This window comes from Chrysemys picta, chromosome 5 (assembly GCF_011386835.1).
Source record: "Chrysemys picta bellii isolate R12L10 chromosome 5, ASM1138683v2, whole genome shotgun sequence".
NCBI classification, from domain to species: domain Eukaryota; kingdom Metazoa; phylum Chordata; order Testudines; family Emydidae; genus Chrysemys; species Chrysemys picta.
This window is the reverse complement of record NC_088795.1, coordinates 50,808,101-50,830,213: the sequence shown is the minus strand read 5'-3', so window position 1 is coordinate 50,830,213 and position 22,113 is coordinate 50,808,101. Positions and strand designations below refer to the sequence as shown.

The following is a 22,113-nucleotide window of genomic DNA, read 5'->3' as shown; positions in this document are numbered from 1 at the left end:
AATGATGGGGGATGCTTCCTCTCTGGGTATATGCACTTGGGCAAGAAGGGAGGGGGTGCTGCTCTCAGTAAATCAAAGTAAATGCTGGTGTCCTAGCCTTTAACCTATTTCTGCGCCTGCTTATCATAGGGCATTGAGGTAGGAGGGGATTTTCCATAGTAACTGTCCTTGCTGACCCCTGCTTTTGATAGAGAAGCATTGGGGTAGGAGGCACCATCATTACTGGTACCTGAGTTCAGCAGGAATTCACCATGATAGTAGGAGGGAGATTGTGATGATGTTGACTCCTGCCTGATGCTGGCCATTGGTGCATCAAGGGAGGGAGGTTGTGCCACAAACTTCAAAGGTGGAGCATAATTTCTCAATCTGAAGGCACAGAACTCCTGTTTAGCATAATACGTCAACCATATCTACCACAGGGAACCCATCAACTGGCTTTGTGGAAAGGAACAGACAAAGCTGAGTTTAGTGCATTGGCCAATGCTCCAGCTGACAAACAAGAGAGAAACATAGGAAAGAGAATTGGTCAGGCAACAAAATCAGAAGAAAACAAAAAAAAGACTGAAAATAATCTAAGGCTGCCTGAGGCAACAATTACCTTCTTAAAAAATGTTTCTGAGAGTGGGATAGAATAGTGAGACAAATGATGAAATTAATATAATTATGAAGCAAGGCTTAGGAGATTGTCAAGGTTTTAAATTAATTTTTCTTTGAAGTTTTATTTTTAAATGAACATAAAACGCAGTAAATATAGTCAGCAGAGTAAAAGGCAGAAATGATACATTAGATATATTTGGTAAAAATGCTGATAAGATAAAATGATGGAAAGAATAAGATGAAAAGGATGGGGAAGATGAGCAGGAAAAGAGTAAAAATACCAGGAAAGAGAAGAGAGAATTTCAAGAAGAGAAGTAGTGTAGGAGTGAGGTTTTAGCCTAACCACCTTTGGCCAAACCACCTTTAGTTTCCTTTTAAAATAGTTAAGGCAAACTTGATAAGGAATCATTTTAGTTTAATTCAGAATTAAGAGACCATAGCAGAATGTGGAATAAAGACCACCTTTCCCCTACCCTCACCCTTACTTTTTAAAAAGGCTACTATGAATCATCTTCACATGAGAGAACGGTTTTGCTGCACCCCTCTTAGAAGCCAATCTAGAATAAGGGGAATGTGTTATTTAAAATTGGTTGGAAAGTGGGATGGCGGGGTGATGATTTCAAATATTAACACACAACTCATTTGAACAGTGGAGTTTGTTTAATTCTGTGTTTGATAAAGTTTTAGCTCTCTAGAAATACTCTTTAGAAAATAGCACCTTAGGCCTTGATCTTCCATCAGAGGCACACAAGTAGAGTCACCACCCTGCACTTTAAACAGTGGGGGAGCGGGGTTGTCTGGCTGGCTGGGAGAAGAGGGCAATGCTTTCTGGCTTGGGGGAGGAGGGGAGACGTAAAACTGCTGGAAAAGCAGTCAGCGTGGTGGATGACTCACCACCTAGAAATGAGGGGTTTAAAAAGGTCAGCCTGGGCCTGGACCCTCCCCTCATTCACTCGGAACAGCCTGGGCAAACAGAGGCTCTGGTGCATGACTTGCTGCAGGACCACGTGCAGTCAAACGGTGAGCGGGCACTGGGACGTGTGGGGAGGAGGCAGCCAAACTAATGGCTTGTGCTTCCTTGTGGTAGATGTTCAGTGCAGGTACTCCATACATTAAAGCACAAAGAACAGATAAATGGCTTAGAAAGAGGAGAGCTGCTTGGTAATTAAGTGAATTGGGGGCAGTTGGGGACTCCTCTGATTCGTACAGCAGGGAGCCAACCCCCATCATTATAGTCCGCCTTAACCCCTCCTACGAGAGGGGGGGGGGGTCGATAAGGTCCTGGCAAGGAAGTTGCTGGAGGGACCTGGATGAAAAGGGGGGGAGCTGGTGGAACCCCACACCCACCCAGAATTGACTGGAATTGGAAGGTCCCAGCAGTGCAACTGCTGGAGGGATGTGAACAGAAAGGTGGCAGGGGGACTGAAAAAGCGCACACACCCCAGTGAATTTCGGGGGGGTTTCACCTGCACTGCACATTTTATCTGCCGGGTTAGTCCTAGACATCTAATAATAAAGTTGCAGCCTGATTAAACCCCTATCTAATGTCTCCTGTCATTCTTTCAGCATAGCCAGATAATTCCTAAGTCAGTAAGGCTACTCATTCCTTTTATTTGGATCCAGTTGCAGGACTGGGGCCTTAAAATTTAAATATAGAAGACTTGTGGTGCTGATGCTTCTTTTTTGAAGGATATCTTTGGGTTCAATAATACCATTAGTGTGATTCTTAAGTATTTTAAAACCAGAGGGTTTTAAAATGAAGCTAATACCAAGCTTAAAAAAAAGTACTTTAGAGATGTGCCAAATTTTCTTCTAAGTAGAATAAAGACTAAGCAGACCAACTCTGAGATCTGAAAACAAAGCAGGCTTTCCTACCCTTTCACTTTTACCCAGGGAACAATTGGCATATCTATTCCCTTCATAACACACAACAGTTCACAAGTCAGGATGTGATGTTGCATACCTTGTAAAATTGAAAACTGCATGCTTTAAAAAAATATTTGAAGAATTCATTATGAGTTCTCAACATAATTAGAAAAAATACAACAGCTGAAATGAGATTGGGGAAACAATTCTCACTGCACAGATGTTAATTTTCCTTTGAAAAACAAAAATTGATATTCTGACGATCTTTGATGGATTTGAGTCATAAGAAAAGTAGAAATTCCCATCCCAGAGTTTGTTCTTGAATCAGTAATGTGTAGCTAAAATTTCTTGCTATCTCAGAAAATAGTCTCTTTAATTATTTGAAGACTAATAGGAGATACTACATCTAGGCATTTTATTATTGCTATTTCAGATGAGGCTTGGACGAGGTTAAAGAAAAATACAAGAAGATACCGAAAGACAAAAAAAGAGTGGCAAATCTCTTCCTGCACTATACTAGAAGGAGTGGGTTAGGAAAGGGCAAAATGACAATATACTTCTGTCTGAACAGTATAATATCTTAAGGGTGAAGAAGCAGCAAGGTGTGAGCTACAAAGGTCTGCCCAAATGTCAGCAGTCCAAATAAATATTATGAGAAATTAGTGTGACATGATCTACTGAGGAGAAATGTGGAAACATTGAGGTAAAGGTCCTGTGGCTATGAGTCTGCTAATGTTTTATGGAATATTCGTTTATAGGGAGTCCATAATCACTTTCACAACATTGGAAAGTAAAGCTTCTTTATGATACCCATTCTCAATTTCTTCTATTCATTAATTTGAATGCTTTACAAGAAAATAACACCTCTGAGATTGCTAAATGATTCTCTTTCCTTTTTATTGAGGTACTGAGAGATTGTGACTTGCCCAAAGTCACACACAAATCTACGGTAGAGATAGGAATCAGTTCAGGGGCCAGGTCCTGGCTCCATTCCAGATAAATCAGTTCCAGCAACAAAAACAGGTGGATTTGGCATAACTGGGTGTTGTGTGATTTTTTTTTTTGGTGGGGGGGAGGGGGAATTCCCTGGCAGAAGGGGAAGCCTTCACGTAGTATAGAGACAGTATATCCAGCTCTATGCCACTATACAAGCTCAGCAGGTGTGGTGTGGCTGGAACACTGCTATTCTTTGAGAATTTTTGGCTACCAAAGCAACTCTTTTGGAAGTGATCTTACTACCCTATAATGCTTTTCAGAACTACATTGGCTCCTGGTAGGCCAAGGTTCAGCAATAAGTCACATTTTGTGGTCTCCCCTCCCACTAAGTTTCATCATGCTCAGAAGCCCACAGGTTATGGTCCTAGATCTTCTGATTCCCATTTCTATTCTTTACACACAAACCATTCTTTCTCCAACTTTACTTTATCTCTACTTCTCCCTCCACTTTATTTTCTTATGTGGGCCTTTTATGTGTTCCTAGTTTATTCAGTTACATTGCTTGGGTGGTGTTTCCATGATCCCTAATGTTACTTATAAAGCCTTTTAATATTTAATATTAATAAGATAAACAAGCTATAATTCCATGTCTAACCTTAAAAAATATCATTGAAATAAATTTATGAATTTTATTTCTGGCCATAGTGGAAGTTCTTAGGCTACCCTGACGGGACTGAGGTTTTTTGCTTGTTATTGTGCTTATCTGTTATGGTTACAAGCACTCAAAAATCATTACATAAATCAGTCTTCCTTTTGTAAAGAGTGTTTATGCAACAATGCTCTGCTAAACCACAAAATATTTGTTTTTTCTGTAGAAACCACTAGTCATAACATGCAGATTTCACAAAAGAAGCCCAATGTTTTATTCTTTAATAATGCAATGCAGAACCATAATTAGATGTGAAAAGTCCAAATGCAGTTTTCTCTTTATCATGTTTGTGTCCACCAGATCAAAAAGAAGGAGGCCAAATATGTGTCTAAATGTCAGATTCCCATTCAGCATCACAGCCCCAAAACCAGTAGGAGTGAACATGCCCATCAAAGAATAGATTCTTTAAAAGAAGCAGGATAAATACAATTAGGAAGGAGTGTTTTTAATGTGAAGTCGTCATGATATTATTTTAATTGTTTACACCAATGGCTTCCTGCCCTATGTTATGGATAAATGTACAAATGCTGTTCTCCCTCTTGCAGAAAAGCTCTTAGAATACCATCAGGAGGCATTGTTTCTCTGTCCATTTATTAAAGTAAGGAGTAAACAAAGCTTTTACCATTGCAAAAGGTCGAAATATTGGCATCTAATGGAGTTTAGGACCTTCCAAATCTAGCATTGAGCTCTTCTCTTCCTGCTGGTCAGTGGAACAGTTTTCCCCCTTATACAAAACAAGATAAACCCCAAAAGGTAACATTTTTTTATTATCCCATGTACTGTTTATGAAAAATTATTAAACAGCATTTTGCATAATACAGATGTACTCCTTGTCATAAAGAGTTTACAGTGTAAAATAGACAAAGAAAACCAACTATCATTCAGGAAAAGCATAGTGAAAAGAAGTTACTGATGAAGAGAGGAAATTCTGGAGAGTGTGTTTTAAGGAAGAATTGGGAAGAAAGACAGAGGATTGAGGGATAGAAAGTGGGAGTCTCTTCAAAAACAAGGAGGTGCATAGCAGAACATAGAAGAAATGGAGAAATATGGGAAATTGGTGAGCAATTGGAGGCATATGGGAAATGAGTTAGAATATAAGAGAAAACATAGACATAGATGAGCTTGTGTGTGCACAAAGAGCCTGAATATGATTTGGAAAGGATGAGGTTGGGGGGAAGAAGAAAGGATTAAAGGAAGGCTGGGACAAAGCTGAAGCAACAGTAGAAGAAAATTAGTAACAGCAGTAGTAGTATTTCAGTAGTGCCAATAGGCTCCAACAAAGACCAAGGGCTCATTCTTTCCAAGAATTAATACCAAAAAACATAGTAAGAAATAGTCAAAAATTGCAATCTAAACAAACAATACAAAGGATGGGAGAAATAAAGTGTTGTTTCTATTTTACCAATGGGAAATTGAGGCCCGAAGAAATTGTGACTTTCCGAAAACCGGGAGTGGAACCTAAATATTTTGTGAACTGGAGGTCTGAGTGATGAGCATAGGGGAGGCTAGAAAGGTCATATTAGAATGGGCAAAGGTTTTATACAGTGGCATAGGGAGGCAACAATGGATTTATCGCTATTCTCCAATGGTAATAGTTGAAAGTTGTAGCTAAATGGCGGGCAGCTGTTGTGGTTTCTGTTAAGCTAACACTTTGACTTAACCCATTTAGATCTATAGCCTAAAAGATATTTCCTTTCATATCCCATTTTGCAGCTTATTTAATTACTATTTTTAATGCTAAACACAAATGGCACCATTTTCAGTCTACTTTAACTAATTTACTAAAACTGTTTCCTCCTTCCTTTCTAATCTGTTTAGTTTCCTGATTCTTTCCCCCTTTTATCTGTTTTCTTCTTTTAGATATCTATCTTCCAACTTTCCTTTATCCTGAAACTGAGAGTGTATGCTATACCCCAAATGCTCTGCTTCATTTCCTGTAGCATCCCCTTACTCTAACTCTACTGCCACAAGCAACAGAGGGTCCTGTGGCACCTTTAAGACTAACAGAAGTATTGGGAGCATAAGCTTTCATGGGTAAGAACCTCACTTCTTCAGATGCAAGTGAGGTATTTACCCACGAAAGCTTATGCTCCCAATACTTCTGTTAGTCTTAAAGGTGCCACAGGACCCTCTGAAGCTTTTTACAGATTCAGACTAACACTACCCCTCTGATACTCTACTGCCACAGTTATTTTCAGCCAACCTCAACTTTGTCTCTGAATTTGTGCACACAATTTTCCATGCAGTCATGTGCATACACAAAGTAAATAGTTACACTTGAATATTTAAACAACTGATGCAACCATATGCATGTATTGTAAGATTAGAGGCTGGTTAATAAAGCTTTGTCTCAGGCTAACACTCCAGTTGTCAGACTGTTATTCTGCTTGTATATTGTAAACTACATAGTGTGGACCAAATTCTGCTCTTAATTATACTGCTGCAACCCTATTCACTTTAATAATTTGGCCCTCTGTGCCTCTAGTGTGAATTAATTTATTATGAGTTGGTGTGATCATTCTAAAAATAATAATAATAATACTTTGTGAATGCAACTACCAGGGAAGTGGGAGACTGACAAAACAAGAGAGAGAACCTTAAATTTTACTACTTTAAGGAATAATTTAAATTGTACTTTTAAGTTTTTGTTATCTGCAGTTAGAGTGAAGATATTAGAGAGGCAAAAAAAGCCTGCCTTGTTCTGAAAGTGCAGAATAAGTAATCGCATAAACTGAACTCTGAAAGATGATGTTGTACCATTCAGCCTTGGTCGCAGTGCACCACTTTCAGTGCCATCCAGAGTGGAAAGGATCAATGCAGAATGAGTAACACAAAAGCGTTTGACTAGCAAATATAAGATATGCCTTCACCATAATGTTTTTTCTTCTCCTTCAAGGTGGAAAAGCATGTTAAACTTCAGTATTAGATTGCCAGAAAATGGAGGCTTAAGGCTCTGTTTTAATTTGTGGCATGTAAATGTACAGTAAACAATAAACTACTAAATGATAGACTCTCCCTGTAAGGGCCCAGTACAACTCTTCTAAAGTCAATTGGGAGTTGGAGAGCGCTTATAAGTAGGCTTCACAGAATTCAATTGTTATATAATTTTGATGGCTAAGACTGCTGTCTATTTAAAACCTTTTTATTGATAAATTTATATTTTCACATTTTGTATGAAATTATGGGTTTTGAGCTCTTTATTTTTTTCATTCAAATCTTCACAGTTGCGGGAGATTATGAAGGGGTCAGACAATTCTTTAAGGACTCTGAGGTTCATAAATGTAAAGTGTTGTAACTATTAAAACACAAATTGCCAAAATCATATATCAAAATGTACATAGTAATTATCCTTAAATCAAACTCTTATGTTCTCAAGTTACTTCTATCTTTCTTTCCCGATCTGTAAATTTTGATTTATTGATTGAAATATTTCTTGTTGGTTTGTGTGTATGTGATGAAATCAACATTTATCAACTATTACTGACACAAATCTAATTCTTCCAAGCTAATTTATATGAATAATAAAAATCCACAATGTTATGTCATATGAAAAACATTGAATTGATGAAGTAAAGCTGCCCAGTACTGAGAGCTACATTCTTTCTTTCATTATTTCTTCCTTCCTGAGAGAGCGAGAGAGAATAGTTTGGAAGCTGTACTCATGATTTCTAAACCCAAATATTAAAAAATGGTTAGGCCCTAAAAAAATGTTGAGATTAGGTTAAAAATCATAAGATTTAAAAAAAAATACATTTAGTTTCCTTTTTTTAACCTTCTGGCTTTTAAATTTTAGGGTACACATGGGTCACATTTTCAATTTTTTCTCCACAATTATGAGGGCTAGAAACTTACCTAAAAAAGAAAATGAAAGCTGAGATTTTCACTCATCCATCTGACTCCAGGAGCCACCAAAGTGAGGATCATGATGATATTTCAAATATTAACACTGTATTTATTTACTCAAACATCTGTTGCAATTTGCATATTAGTTTTGTTGTAGCTGAACCCACAGTTGCAGAATTTTTCATACTTTAACCATAGTTCAATTGACTCAGCAAGTTTAAGGTCCCAAGTAGTTTTTATTAAGAGGAAAAGCACCCTTGACAGTAGACCAATAAAACTAATAATTCATGTTTACAACACTATACTAAGTAATGTTCTCTTGTGATTTTTTATTATAATTTAGTGACAAAAATATTTATGAAAATTCATGCAACACATGTTATATATTTGTTCGTGTATGCACCCCCCTATACTTTTGTAAACCCCCCCCCCACCAAATGGTGTGTGGGAGGATGCATGCCACTCTCACCTCACAACTGTCACACAGCATCAGAACCAGGATGTAGAGCAAAACTCCTATGACTCTATCCAGTCCTTAATTCATTAGATCCCAGTTCCCTACCCACATCCATAGCTAGCAAGAGACTTGCTACTTGGTCATGTGCTCTATAAAGTCAGGATAATGCCACCTTGGTTATAGATACTTTTAATCCTGTATACTTTTAGATTCCATCATACTACGTTATTGTCCCCATTTTACAGAAGACTGAGGATCAGAAGGACATGTCTGGTGGGTACTGTGGCCTAATGGTTTAGGCTCACGATTCAACTTCTGTTTGTGATACTAATTTCCTTTGAGATTTGGGGTGAGCCACATGCTGTGGGAATTGCCAGGTTTGTAAATGAAGGGAAGAGATACCTTTCTGATTTAGGAACTGGACCGGGACAATAGGGACAAGTCAGTTCCCAGCTCAAATGTAGATACCTTGAGCAAGTCATTTAACCTTTTTGTAACCTCAATTCTTTTTTTTTCAAATGAAATAATACTTTCCTCCCTCTCAGGGGTTTTGTATGAAGTTTGGCAGTCACTTATTTGTTAAGGTGAGATACAGGGAAGAAGAAGGCTGCAAGAGTCTCATTACTAAGGCATAGGAAAGGCTTATGCTGCAGCAGCAGATTTTGTACATGAACAATTGAATGGGCGGGGGGAAGGGTTAAGGAGCGGGGGTAAAGAGAAGAGAGAATCTGTGAATATTCAACATGGATTGTGAATCTGGGTGTCAGGTAGGAGCTGAGGGAAGAGGGTATGGTTTTGTTGGGAGACAGAAGTAAGGAAATGAAGTTTTTTACCATAATAAATGTGAGTTACTGTCAGACATTGCGCATGAGGTATCAAGTAGTCTGAGATCTGAATGGAAAATCAGAGGCTGGGGCTGGAGAGAGATGTTGAGGGGGAAGTCGTGTGGAGACATTGGGTAGATAAGGTCATCCAATGATAAAATATGAAAAGGAAGGAAGGAAGGGGGATAGACCAAGGACCAAATCTTGAGGAAACATAGGAGAGCATAGTCATGAAAGATAAAGGAGAGTGAATGCATATAGAAGATTTATTGTTTGAGTTAAATAAAAAAATGAATAGCACTCTAAATATACCCTGTACTCTTAAAATATATTACAGTCCCTACTGAGGAAATTTCATGTTATAGTCAAACATGTTGCACTCAAGGTTTCATTACAGCTGTATAGTTCAGATAAAGAGATCAACAGTTGAAATTTAATTTAAAAGAAAATCTTTATAGTACAGTTCGATCCCATACCACCCAGTTTTTAAGTGTAAACAGCAGAAGTTCAACGATCAGACTCAATACTTTCTACCACTCTCATATCCCCAAATCTAATCCTGGTTTCCGTATAAATTCTGCAGCTATTCCAATCGTGAAAGGCTTCGACAGGTGCTGTATTCTGAACTGTTTCTCTCAGATTTAGGGTATAACTTTAAATTCACCTAAAAGGTTCCACTCAGTTGGAAAGGGCTCTCAAGAGTCCAAAATATACATTCCACAATTCTGTTGTGAGGTGTTTGTCTAAGTTCTGATTTTCTGGTGGTTACTGCAATCCAACAATTTAGCAACAAAGAATTGTAAACAATTTGAAAAAATAATAAAATAGGAGAATGGGTGAGAAACCTGAAGGTCAGTTTCTGAATACAGTCAGCTTCATCATAATGTGCATAACTATTCATCTAATGCTATAGATCAATGCTAGGAGTCTGCATTTCTGATTATTCTCTTATGTTGGCAAATTACCTGTCATGCCATAAGTAACATAAGAGGAAACGGGATCTGATGTGATAATTTTATAATGATGAATGAAAGGGCAATCTGAAGAACCTGCATATATCAAAACATATGGATTTGCAAATTGTGAAAGAGAAAATGGAGAATTAAACCTAGGGTCTTCATAATACTTTAAGCCAAACATATCATCTCAAGAATTCGTAATGGAAAAGGTTATTTGCAATGTGTATAGTGTTTCTAAAAGTGATAGCATTTTTTTCTTCAAAGAAAATATCTCAATAACATCTTATTGTTGAAATATTAATCAAGAAATTGTACCGTATTACCTTGATGATGCATTAAATCTAGGCAGCCTGTATATTAATGGTGCAGATAATGTTTTCTAAATGTCTTTCCATGACATTTTAAAATTAATCTGCAAAACAATATTTTTGTTGCTGTTAAGCAAAGATGAAATAAAATGTTTTAATTGATTACTTGGTCTGGCAATAACAATACAAGCAAAGAGTCTGCCACAGAGAACACATCTATCAACATCCAAAACTCTGGCCAAAAACATAAAGCAAAATGTAAAATGGGTTGTCAACTAGCTACTCTTATTCTGAAAATAAAATGGTCTTTAAAAGTCTTCAAAATGGAAGCCAAAATTAAACTACATAATTGACTGGATGGGGGACTATGACACAGTCCATTATGATATTATGAACCATTAGGTTAATCTTGAAATATTAATATAAGTACTTAGAATTTTATAAAGCTTTTTTGAAACCTTATTCTAAAAGTTCTTTGCTTGCTATACCTCCTTTCACCTACTACCTGTATGTCTTTTATCTCAGGTTTTAAATATGATCTTTTTATAACTTCCAACGACTGAATGAACCCTTGTGACATGAAAATATATAAGAAAAATAACTGACGACTAGATGCATGATGCATCAATGTATTCCAGATGTGTTTGTGTGTTCTGAGCAGCATAACCCATGCTAGGAAACAGAGTGCCTCTGGTATGCTGGAGCTGTCATATGGTATATAGCTGGTGTAGCCTGCCAGTGCCTTCCCCTCCACTTGATTCCAGGATATGTGGGTCCTGCCAGAGCATATTGCATTCTGCCTACGATCAGCTCCTTAGGGACCATAACCAGCTAGCTTAAATGAGAGCTGCCTCTAAGGTATTCTAACCTTGCAAATCCATCTGGAGAATCAGTCATCATAAATTTCTTTTTACCTTTTTATTGAGCATATGTGCTTGATTTAAGAAAATATTTCAGAAACACCATCCGGTCTTTATTTGAAGATTTCAGAATTTGAAAATACCTCTTACTAGCCTATTCCAGTGGCTAATCACCCTCACTGTTAAGTGTGTGCATCATTTATACTTTGAGTTTGTCTGGCAACAGTTTCCAGCCATTGGTTCCTGGTTCTTTCTCCACTAAATTAAAAACATCTAGATTTTATTGAGCTAGTGTATATTTTGAGAGATTATGGTGAGAGGCATGTTTGGCTTCTAATAAGAATTGGACCACAACTAACAGTATACACTTTTCTATTGCTAACTGCCTATACACTTAGTAAAAACTGATTTTAAAGATTCTGTACTAGTGCCATCTGTGATTCCTACTTCTGGCCAGCAGGCAGAAGAAAATAGGCTTAAAATGGAGCCAAAGGTAAATAGGGTTCAAACTCAATAACTTTGGGTTACAAGGAGAGCCTTAGCCTTTGAAATATACAACATAAAGAACAGTCTTCAACTATTTATAGTACTCTATTATAAATTTTATAATTTATCAATATGTTCTATGATTACTATTATTTTTTCCTTAGGACACACCACTATATAATCTCCTATATATGTGTGAGTGTATATGCATAAAAATTTAGGAGATTATCTATAACAATGTAGTATAGTTCTAAAACAGCCAAACCACTGCAGGGAAGGGTGACCATTTTTTCTTGTAAGTCTATAATATAGTTTTGATTTTCAGGATATCTTTGAACTTCAGCAAAAAATAATTTAGTTAATTATTTCATATATGTTTCAAGTGGCTGAGTACTGCTGATTGGCTAAGCAATGACGGAGGCACAGCATAATAGTCTAAAAATAACAAATTTGTAAACAAGGAGGGATTGGAGTTGTTAGTGTGGCAATCTATATATATTTAAGTCTTTTTAAACTTAGAAATCAATCCCTCAAGACATCTGAGCAAAAACAATCAGGGGCATATCTAATTTGCTGTTCACTATCACCCCTTAGAGATCTTTCATAGCAATACTATTTCCCAAATTTCTTCCTAGCACTGAAAATGTGTTTCAGAGCTATTTGTATTGGCTTGTCTTCAAAGTTAAATCTAATTTTGTTAACTGCTTATGTTTCTGATCTATCTAGATCTATTTGTATAATTCTTTCTACAACTCTTTCCAGATTAGTATCAATTGCAAATGTCATTAATACGCTGATAACTCCATGTTCGAGGACGTTAGTATAGATGTTAAAAAAGACCGAAATTGACACTGATCCTCCAAGAAACCCAGCAGACACCTTTGCCCAGCTTGCTATTTATAATTTTTCTTTGTTATATCTTTTAGCTAGTTTTTCAATCCACATGACAATATACCTATCCAAGCCAATTTGAATTAATTATCAATCATTGCAAAGTGTCTGCACTGCAACATTATCAAGACATTCTTCGCAGAAACAGTCCCTCAAGCAGACTACAAAAAATAAACATACAGGCCCAAGTTTATCTTAGAAGATTATGAATAACATTGTAAACTGCAATGATACACTCTGGTATTGCCCCCTAGATTTTCAAAACATCTGCAATATACTGTATGCTATAGGCAATCAGAGCATGCTAGCCTCATTCCACCTGCTTTCTTGATACAGTTTTAATTACATTAATTCTTCATTTAAAAACTGCATTGTGTGTTTTTTGACATGAACAGCTTTTTCATGTGTGAGTTCACTTAGATAATACTGAGCGTTTGTGGGTCTTCAATTATTCATGTACTGCACCTTTGTTTTGTAGATGATCATTAACATAATGAAAAAGCAATGGAATATGAAGGGAGTTTAAAACACAATACTTAGCAGAACATTCCTTTTTGAATGCAGTGTGCAAACATTAACTAGTTCTCAGAGCACCCCTACGGAAAGGAAGTAAAATATAGTGATCTCATTTAACACATGGGAAACTGAGGTTTGGAGTAGTTAAGTGACAAGCCTAAGGCCATAGAGTGAATCATTTCCTAAGCTCGGGTGTTCTCTCTAAACTGGCTACTAACCCAGGCTTTCTCTGCTTTGTTGAGGATTTCCATGAAGAGAAATGGATAAATACTAGTTATCTGAGGTTAGCATCTTAGAATCTTTTGTTTCTTTCCATTTATGCAGTGCATAGTCAGTAGTAGAAGGGCCATATTACCATGAAAGAGGACAGAGGGTAAAGGAAAAACAGAAGAGCAAGATTACTAGATTTTATGGCCCTCCTTTCAATTTACCCACTGCATAGTTTTCTCTCTCACATTCATAGTATCTATAAACTGTGTTCTAAATGGCTAAGAAAACAGACCCACAACCCTATTCATTTCCTGAGATCTGAGAGAACTTTCTTGGCAACTTCTGTAGGTCTCAAGTCTTCCCAAGGTTTGAAGGCTACGTTGCCCTTTCTGGGTATCCAGAGGAGGAGGATGCAGTGTGCTAGTAGATCTAAAAATAGCATTCATTTAAGTAGCTCAGCTCTCTTCTCCTGAATTTGTAGTACTGAGAAGAGTACCAGATGGCAATTAGAGAGAAATATTGAACTACTAAGGCAGGCTTAACTTTGTTTCTTCATTTCAAAATAAGTGCCACTCATAACCAGATTGTGCTCTCAGTCCATACAGTTACCATTTTTTGTGATATTTCCTGCGTCTATAATGAGGAGTACAGCTAGGATTTCTAATATATCTAGGCCCAGAATGAACTTTATAAATGCACACACTGTACTGCTCATGATTCAACATGCTACATGAGATTTCTCAGTTTCTGCTGGAATACAGTATGACATTCTGAAGTCAAGAGGACTGGGAGGTACTAGATGAATGGGCAAGTAAAGCAAATATGGATCCAATATCAGGTGGGGGATGAAGGCAGGAAAGGTATCATCCTAGAAATTACCATTAAATAAATGTATCATCAATCCCCGGCAAAAGAATGAAATAAGTATCCAAAAAGTGTAAACATCCTGGCCTAAATTTTCAGATGAGTCTATAGCCATGTCTTTGGCCAGTGCAGCTATGCCAGCAGAGTCTCCACTGAGCACAAACTGGTAGAAGGAGTTCCAAATGGCATTAACTATATCAATAGAGGCACTCTTCTGCCAGCAGCTACAGTGGGAGTTTGTAAAGCAAAATCAATCGAGACAAAGCAACTAGTTATTTTTTTATTGAACTGTAACACTTAATTGCTTGGGCCCATATCCTGTAAAGACTTGTGCATGTGCTTAACTATACTCACTGCAAATAATCCCATTGACTTCAACTAAATCAATGGGATTACTTGCTGTGTATAAAGTTAGGACAGAGACCTCGTCATCCTATTTGTTTGTGCAACAAGCAATCCCACCAGTGACTCAGATTCTTATTTGGGCATCTGGGCACCATTGTCACAAATATTAAATTATATTAATAACGGGTGACAAACATAGCAGATACAATATAGCTGAAGGATTTGATATAGTGTCATAAAACTTCAATCTAATTTCAATTAATCTTGTCTTGCATATGAGCAATATCACATAGACTGAAAACGGGCTGAGGGGGGCCATAAGTCAAGGTAAATGGAAAAACAATAAGTCCTCAAACTGAACACATCTACTGGAGTTCAAGAGACTGTTAGGCTCAATCTTTTATGAACATACTCTTTCATTATCCAGAAATAGGGTAAACAGTATGCAAATTTCATGTCCCTGCTCCAAAGCACAGAAGTATTAGAGCATTTCGAATGAAAGGTCTGAAGGATTTTTTTTTTTTAACCTGGGTGAAACAATGTATTTTCTTTGGCCTCATTCTTAAAAATGACTGAACAATTTTGGCTGCTATGTTCAAAAAGAAAAAAAGAAAAAAAAATCAGGCTGAGGCAGACACCCAGGATTGGCAGAAAAGGATCCTGAGAGGCATATCTCCCATACCCACAATTTTGGAAACAATGCAGAAATTAATATTTCCTACATACCTTCATCGATAATAGGAAAGATTTTTTTTTTCATTTTAACACTACTATCCTTTTGTTCAATACTGTGCATTAACATGTAGGGTTTTTTTTAATTGTAATAGGAAAGATGTTTTATACAATAATTGGTAGCTCAAACACAGTTAATTTGGCAAAATTGAATTGTGCTGAAGGGAAGTTCTGGTTCTGAAATTTACAGTTCCTGTTTAAAAAAACAATCCCTTAAAACATAGATTGTGATCACACTGTTAATAAATAGGTTTGTGGGATGGTTTTATCAAATAATGTGAACAGAAAAGAAGCACTGGATGCTGGAATCCTATCACATTATAGAGAAGATCATTGCAATAAAATTAAAATGAGCACTTTCTATAGTACAGCTGGCTAAGCATAGTACAGTATATAGCTTTTGGAATCTGTAATACTGTAGCATCTGCTTCTTTTGCTGTGTTCTTTTTATTTTTATTTTTTTCAGACAATTATCTCAAGTATTTTATTTGATAAGGTAGATCTGCAAGACGGGGGAGGGGGGGCGAAATGGCTAGAATGTTGTCAGGCTTACTAAAGCAGATTTTTTTGCACAGCAATCCACTGACTGTAAGAAATACCCCAGAAATTGTGCATAGTGTGTTGCAGAAAACACATCAAAATATTTACTTTTTTGTCCTTTGTTCCCCAGTCAGGCTGTTTTCTTTATAGTGGGGTACTTCGTATTTAAAAAATAAAAAGATATTACTTCTCCTAGGTGTGTTGGAGTAACTCTCAAATGACTGGAACTATTCAGATGCTAAGTTTGTTGCTTTTAATCATTTTTTTGAATTTTAGGGGAAGATACTTACTTGAGAGGGGCAAGTACCCGCGGCTACTGAGTATAAGGGTATCTCTGCTGTTGGTGGCTTTGTGAATCTAGCCCTTCATTTCCTTTGCTTTTATTTATTTATTTTTAAAGACGTTTAAAAATGCCCAAAATCAAAATGAAAATTTGGACTTTTTCTGACCTTTTCTGAATTTTACTGCCTTTCAGAATTTTCCAAAAATCCTGGGGGAAAAAATGTTTTAGTTCATGTTGAACTTACTTTTTTTCCAATTTTTGGAACTGCCAGAAAACCAAAAAATCAGTTGTTCACACAGTTCTATTTCTAACCCTCACTATAGAAGGTTGACGTTAGAGAGATTATATTAGTGTCTCTGATTCATATTGAAGCTATCCATAATCCAAAAATAATGCAGGGAACTGAACTGTAAGCAGATGAATGGATTTAACAAGTGCTACAAGGTGGTAATTTACAACAAGGTAACAAGTCTGAACACACACCTGTAAACCCAACCAATCCTTGTACCCACCATCATCCTGGAGTACTCTTTTTAGATACTGTAACCTGTAGCCACTCTAATTCCTATGGAATTCAATGGATCCCTCATCAAAAATCCTATAGAAAAATAATTGTTCTCTGTTAAATTCTATAGAATTTATGAACCAATCTGTGGTTCTATGAATTAATTCTGTAGCAGACATAATATATTCTAGAATTTTTTTAAATGCCTAGAAAGGATGTAATTATCAATTAATCCTATTGGTTTTTAGAATTTTGAAGGACCCCGGTTGATTTTCCCTGTTAAATTATATAGAAATTTCCCCTCAGGTTTACATTAAATTCAATAGGAAATGAAATCACAGAGTGGGCATAGTGATCAGGCCTATAAAAGAGCATGCCAAGACAAATGTCTGCAAATACAAGGGAAGTTTTGTATGTAGATGTGCTACAGGATAAAGCCTTAACTTTAGAGTTGAGACGCCAATGTGGCATTGGGATCTGTTTGAGTGTCAGGGTGCACCTATTTGTTCCTCACTGCAGGACTAAGATTTACTAGTGCAAGAAATTCAAACTAACACAGAAGACGAAATCTGAAAGTAGCCCAAAGTAACTTTATTTTTCTTATATTGCTAGTCAGTGTTGTGCAGGGATGATAATACTCTCTGTCAGCAAGAGAACAGTAGCTTTGAACATCTTCATCAGCTATATGATCTTTGATTCTTTTTCCAGTACAGCTTTCCATTAAAATTTCATTATCTTAAGCAATATATTTACTTCCATGCTCCAGCCATTCTTTCTCATTTTATCAGGTGGGAGTAAAAAAAACGCAGAAAGCCTGCAACATCAGAAAATAAGTTATTAACTCAGACTGTGATGGGCTATCTTTCTGTATTTCCTACAGAGACATGTACAACCAAAGCAGAATTAATCTTGAGCTCCTAAAGTATTCTACCTTTTCCTAATTTCTGCAGATTTGCTTCTTACAGGTCTGTCACATCTTATGCGCATTTAACATGTGCAATTTCAGCTTTACGCGGTCGGCAAAAAAAAAAAAAGGAGAAAAATAACCATTTTAATACTGTACTTGCAGTGTGGGCGATTTCGCCCGCCATTCAACTCAATGTAATTTTGACTATATGCGGTTTTCACTTTATGCACTAACCGCGGAATGGAACCCCTGTTGTTGACCGAGACAGGAAACTAAAGCAAAAGTGGCCCAGATATTTCGGTCCTAAGTTCATCCCCTACCCGTATCTATCACCGGGGCTTTGTATAAAAGACTTCACAAAACAAGGTACAACAAGGTTTTATTTAAGGGGAGAATATGGCAAGGACCCCAAAGGCAAAATAAACAGAGCAAAATAACCAACAAGACAGGCTGTAACAATAGGGAACAGTACAAGTAGACTCACAAGATCACATTACCATCTCTAGCAGCCTTCTGCCTCTTAGTCTGGCGCAGCACAACAGGTCACCGGATCCCCTGGATGGAAGTGGAGACCTGAAGTAGGGATGATCGAGCTTCTTCAGGTAAACTGACGAGTCCTACTCACCCTCTACCCTTTACCTGCGTCGTCGTGAGTGTAGTATGCGAATCTCCTAGATGATGTAGTGAGTGCATGCAAGTGAGAAGTCCCCTAATCAGAAGAACCCATGTGGGGTGAATGGCCTACCCTTGATTGTCTGCTCTGCACTCTGCCACTCAGACGGGCAGCTCCGATCTGATCAGAACACCGCCTTATATAGACTTCCAGTTACTGGGCAGATTATATGATTGACAGCTCTCTTGTTGCCGCCGAAACCAGAAAAAGGGCGCCAAACTAGGGTGGGGAAGGAGCAAGAAGGCTCACAAAGATGGACGCCTAGTTGTCCTTAAGAGGATCCAATATGGCCACCAGATTATTTTGCCTCTACACTGTGTAAGATGAGACTCGCCTGTATTCCCTTTCAGCAATACACTTAGAAATGGTTTTGCTGAGACAAGAATGTTAGAGCTGAAATTAGACTTGGAAAAGGTAGACTGAGATGAGTGGATGAAAACTGATTGAAATCAGCTCAGAGGCAAAGTGGAGGGTTAAAGTGAGGCCTGGTCTACACTACGAGTTTAGGTCAACTTTAGCAGCATTAAATCGAATTAAGCCTGGACACGTCCACATGACGAAGCCCTTTCTTTTGACTTAAAGGGCCCTTTAAACTGATTTCTTTACTCCACCTCCGACGAGGGGATTAGCGCTAAAATCAGCCTTTGCGGGTCGGATTTGGGGTAGTGTGGATGGAATTTGACGTTATTGGCCTCCGGGAGGTATCCCACAGTGCTTCATTGTGACCGCTCTGGACAGCGCTTTCAACTCAGAGGCACTGACCAGTGTGACAAGGTTCCTCCTCTATCTTGGTGAGTCCTGCACTTATTGGCAGATTTTCTTGCCTCAGAGATTCACCATGTGGGTTGGGGAACAGCCCAGAGACCTTCCCCTCTGGAAGAACCCACAGTCCAGGTCAATTGGGAGGTTTGGGGGGAACCCGGGCCCACCCTCTACTACGGGTTCCAGCCCAGGGCCCTGTGGACTGCAGCTGTCTATAGTGCCTCCTGTAACAGCTGCATGACAGCTACAACTCCCTGGGCTACTTCCCCATGGCCTCCTCCAAATACCTTCCTTATTCTCACCACAGGACCTTCCTCCTGGTGTCTGATAATGCTTGTGCTCCTCAGTCCTCCAGCAGCACACCCTCTCACTCTCAGCTTCTTGCGCCTCTTGCTCCCAGCTCCTCACACTCCCAACACAAATTGAAGTGAGCTCCTTTTAAAACCCAGGTGTCCTGATTAGCCTGCCTTAATTGATTCTAGCAGCTTCTTCTTAATTGGCTCCATGTGTTCTAATTAGCCTGCCTGCCTTAACTGGTTCTAGCAGGTTCCTGATTACTCTAGTGCAGCCCCTGCTTTGGTCACTCAGGGAACCGAAAACTGCTCATCCAGTGACCAGTATATTTGCCCTCTACCAGACTCCTGTACCCCACTGGTCTGGGTCTGTCACATCAGGTAGACAGGAAAAGCCCCGCGAACTTTTGAATTTCATTTCCTGTTTGCCCAGCATGGAGAGCACAGGTGACCACGCAGAGCTCATCAGTACAGGTAACCATGATGAAGTCCCAGGATTGCAAAAGAGCTCCAGCATGGACCGAATGGGAGGTACGGGATCTGCTCGCCATATGGGGAGACGAATCAGTGGTAGCTAAACTCCGTAGCAGTAAACGAAATGGCAAAATATTAGAAAAAGTCTCAAAGGCCATGAAGGACAGAGGCCATAACAGGGATGCACAGCAGTGCCGCGTGAAAATTAAGGAGCTAAGGCAAGCCTACCACAAAGTCAGAGAGGCAAACGGAAGGTCTGGGGCAGAGCCACAAACATGCCGCTTCTACGTGGAGCTGCATGCCATTCTAGGGGGTGCAGCCACCACTACCCCAACCGTGTGCTTTGACTCCATCAATGGAGAATCATGCAACAGGGAAGCGGGTTTGGGGTACGCGGAAGATGATGATGATGAAGACAATAAAGATAGCTCACAGCAAGGAAGCGGAGAAACCGGTTTCCCCAACAGCCAGAATATGTTTATCACCCTGGACCTGGAACCAGTAACCCCCGAACTCACCCAAGGCGTGCTCCCAGACCCTGAGGGCACACAAGGGACCTCTGGTGAGTGTACCTTTGTAAATATTACACATGGTTTAAAAGAAAGTGTGTTTAATGATTAATGATTAATTTGCCCTGGCAATTGCGGCCAGTACAGCTACTGGAAAAGTATATTAACGTGTATGGGGATGGAGTGAAAATCCTTCAGGGACATCTCCAGAAAGCTCTCCTTCATGTACTACCAAAGCCTTTGCAAAAGGTTTCTGGGGAGGGCTGCCTTATCCCGTCCGCCATGGTAGGACACTTTACCATGCCAGGCCAGTAGCACGTAATCTGGAATCATTGCATAACAAAGCATGGCAGCGTATGGTCCTGGTGTTTGCTGGCATGCAGACAACATCCATTCCTTATCTCTCTTTGTTATCCTCAGGAGAGTGATATCATTCACGGTCACCTGGTTGAAATGGGGTGATTTTATTAAGGGGACATTCAGAGGTGCCCGTTCCTGCTCAGCTGAACAAAAATGTTCCCCGCTGTTAGCCATGCGGTGAGGGGGGAGGGGTGAAGTGATCATCCCAGAGAATTGGGTGTGTGTGTTGGGGGGGGGGTAGTTGGGTTTGTGCTGTATGTTAACCCGGAAACCGCAGCCCCTCCTTTTGCATTGCAAACCCATTTTAAATGGCCAACCCAACGGGTCCTTGGTATGGGAAATGAGGGCGCTGCTGTTTGAAACCATTCCCACATATTATGAAGGTTAAAAAATCCAAAAGACTGTGGCTTACCATGGCTGCCTGCAAGCCGAATTCTGTTGCCTGGCACTGCGTGAGTGATCTCTCACACCAAACCGGCAGGCCCTCAATATAAGAGGAAAAATGCGACTTTGTAACAAAAGCACATGTGCTGTGTAATGTGAACAGCAAAATTTAACATGAAAGAGTGTACCCATTGTTCTCTAAAATGTGTCTTTTTTAACCACCTTTCCCTTCTCCTCCACCAGCTGCAAATGTTTCTCCTTCGCAGAGGCTAGTGAAGATTAGAAGGAGAAAACGGCGGACTCAGGATGATATGTTCTCGGAGCTCCAGATGTCCTCCCACGCTGACAGAGCACAGCAGAATTCATGGAGGCAGTCAATGTCAGAGTGCAAAAAAGCACAATATGAACAAAAGGAGACGTGGCTGGCTGAAGAGAGCAAGTGGCGGGCTGAAGAGGATAGGTGGCATCAGCTTGCTGACAGAAGGCAGGAGTCGATGCTCTGGCTGCTGGAGCATCAAACTGAAATGCTCCAGCGTATGGTTGAGCTGCAGGAAAGGCAGCAGGAGCAGAGACCGCCGCTACAGCCCCTGTGTAACCAACAGCCCTCCTCCCCAAGTTCCATAGCCTCCTCACCCAGATGCCCAAGAACACGGTGGGGGGGCCTCCGGTCACCCAGCCACTCTACCCCAGATGATTGCCCAAGCATCAGAAGGCTGGCCTTCAATAAGAGTTAAAGTTTTAAACTGTAGTGTGTCCTTGTCCTTCCCTCCTCCTCCACCCCTCCTGGGCTACCTTGGCAGTTACCCCCCTAGTTGTGTGATGAATTAATAAAGAATGCATGAATATGAAGTAACAATGACTTTATTGCCTCTGCAAGCGGTGCTCGAAGGGGGGAGGGGAGGGTGGTTAGCTTACAGGGAAGTAAAGTGAACCGGGGTGGGGTGGGGTTGGGAGGGCTCATCAAGGAGAAACAAACAGAAGTTTCACACCGTAGCCTGGCCAGTCACAAAACTCGTTTTC

At 39.3% G+C, this 22,113-nt stretch overlaps 1 protein-coding gene and 1 long non-coding RNA gene across 2 annotated transcripts in view; both read left to right on the top strand.

The window, feature by feature from the left end:
* Positions 1-22,113, top strand: part of LOC135984112 (uncharacterized) — a 92,631-nt gene that overhangs the window by 6,514 nt on the left and 64,004 nt on the right. The window lies entirely within an intron of this gene.
* LOC135983855 (uncharacterized) overlaps positions 19,774-22,113 on the top strand; it is a 31,773-nt gene continuing 29,433 nt past the window's right edge. The window contains exons 1-2 of the mRNA XM_065597425.1: positions 19,774-20,402; positions 21,337-21,577. Of these exons, the coding sequence (XP_065453497.1) occupies positions 19,847-20,402; positions 21,337-21,577 (797 nt within the window). The 5' untranslated portion in view covers positions 19,774-19,846. The remainder of the gene's footprint in view (positions 20,403-21,336; positions 21,578-22,113) is intronic.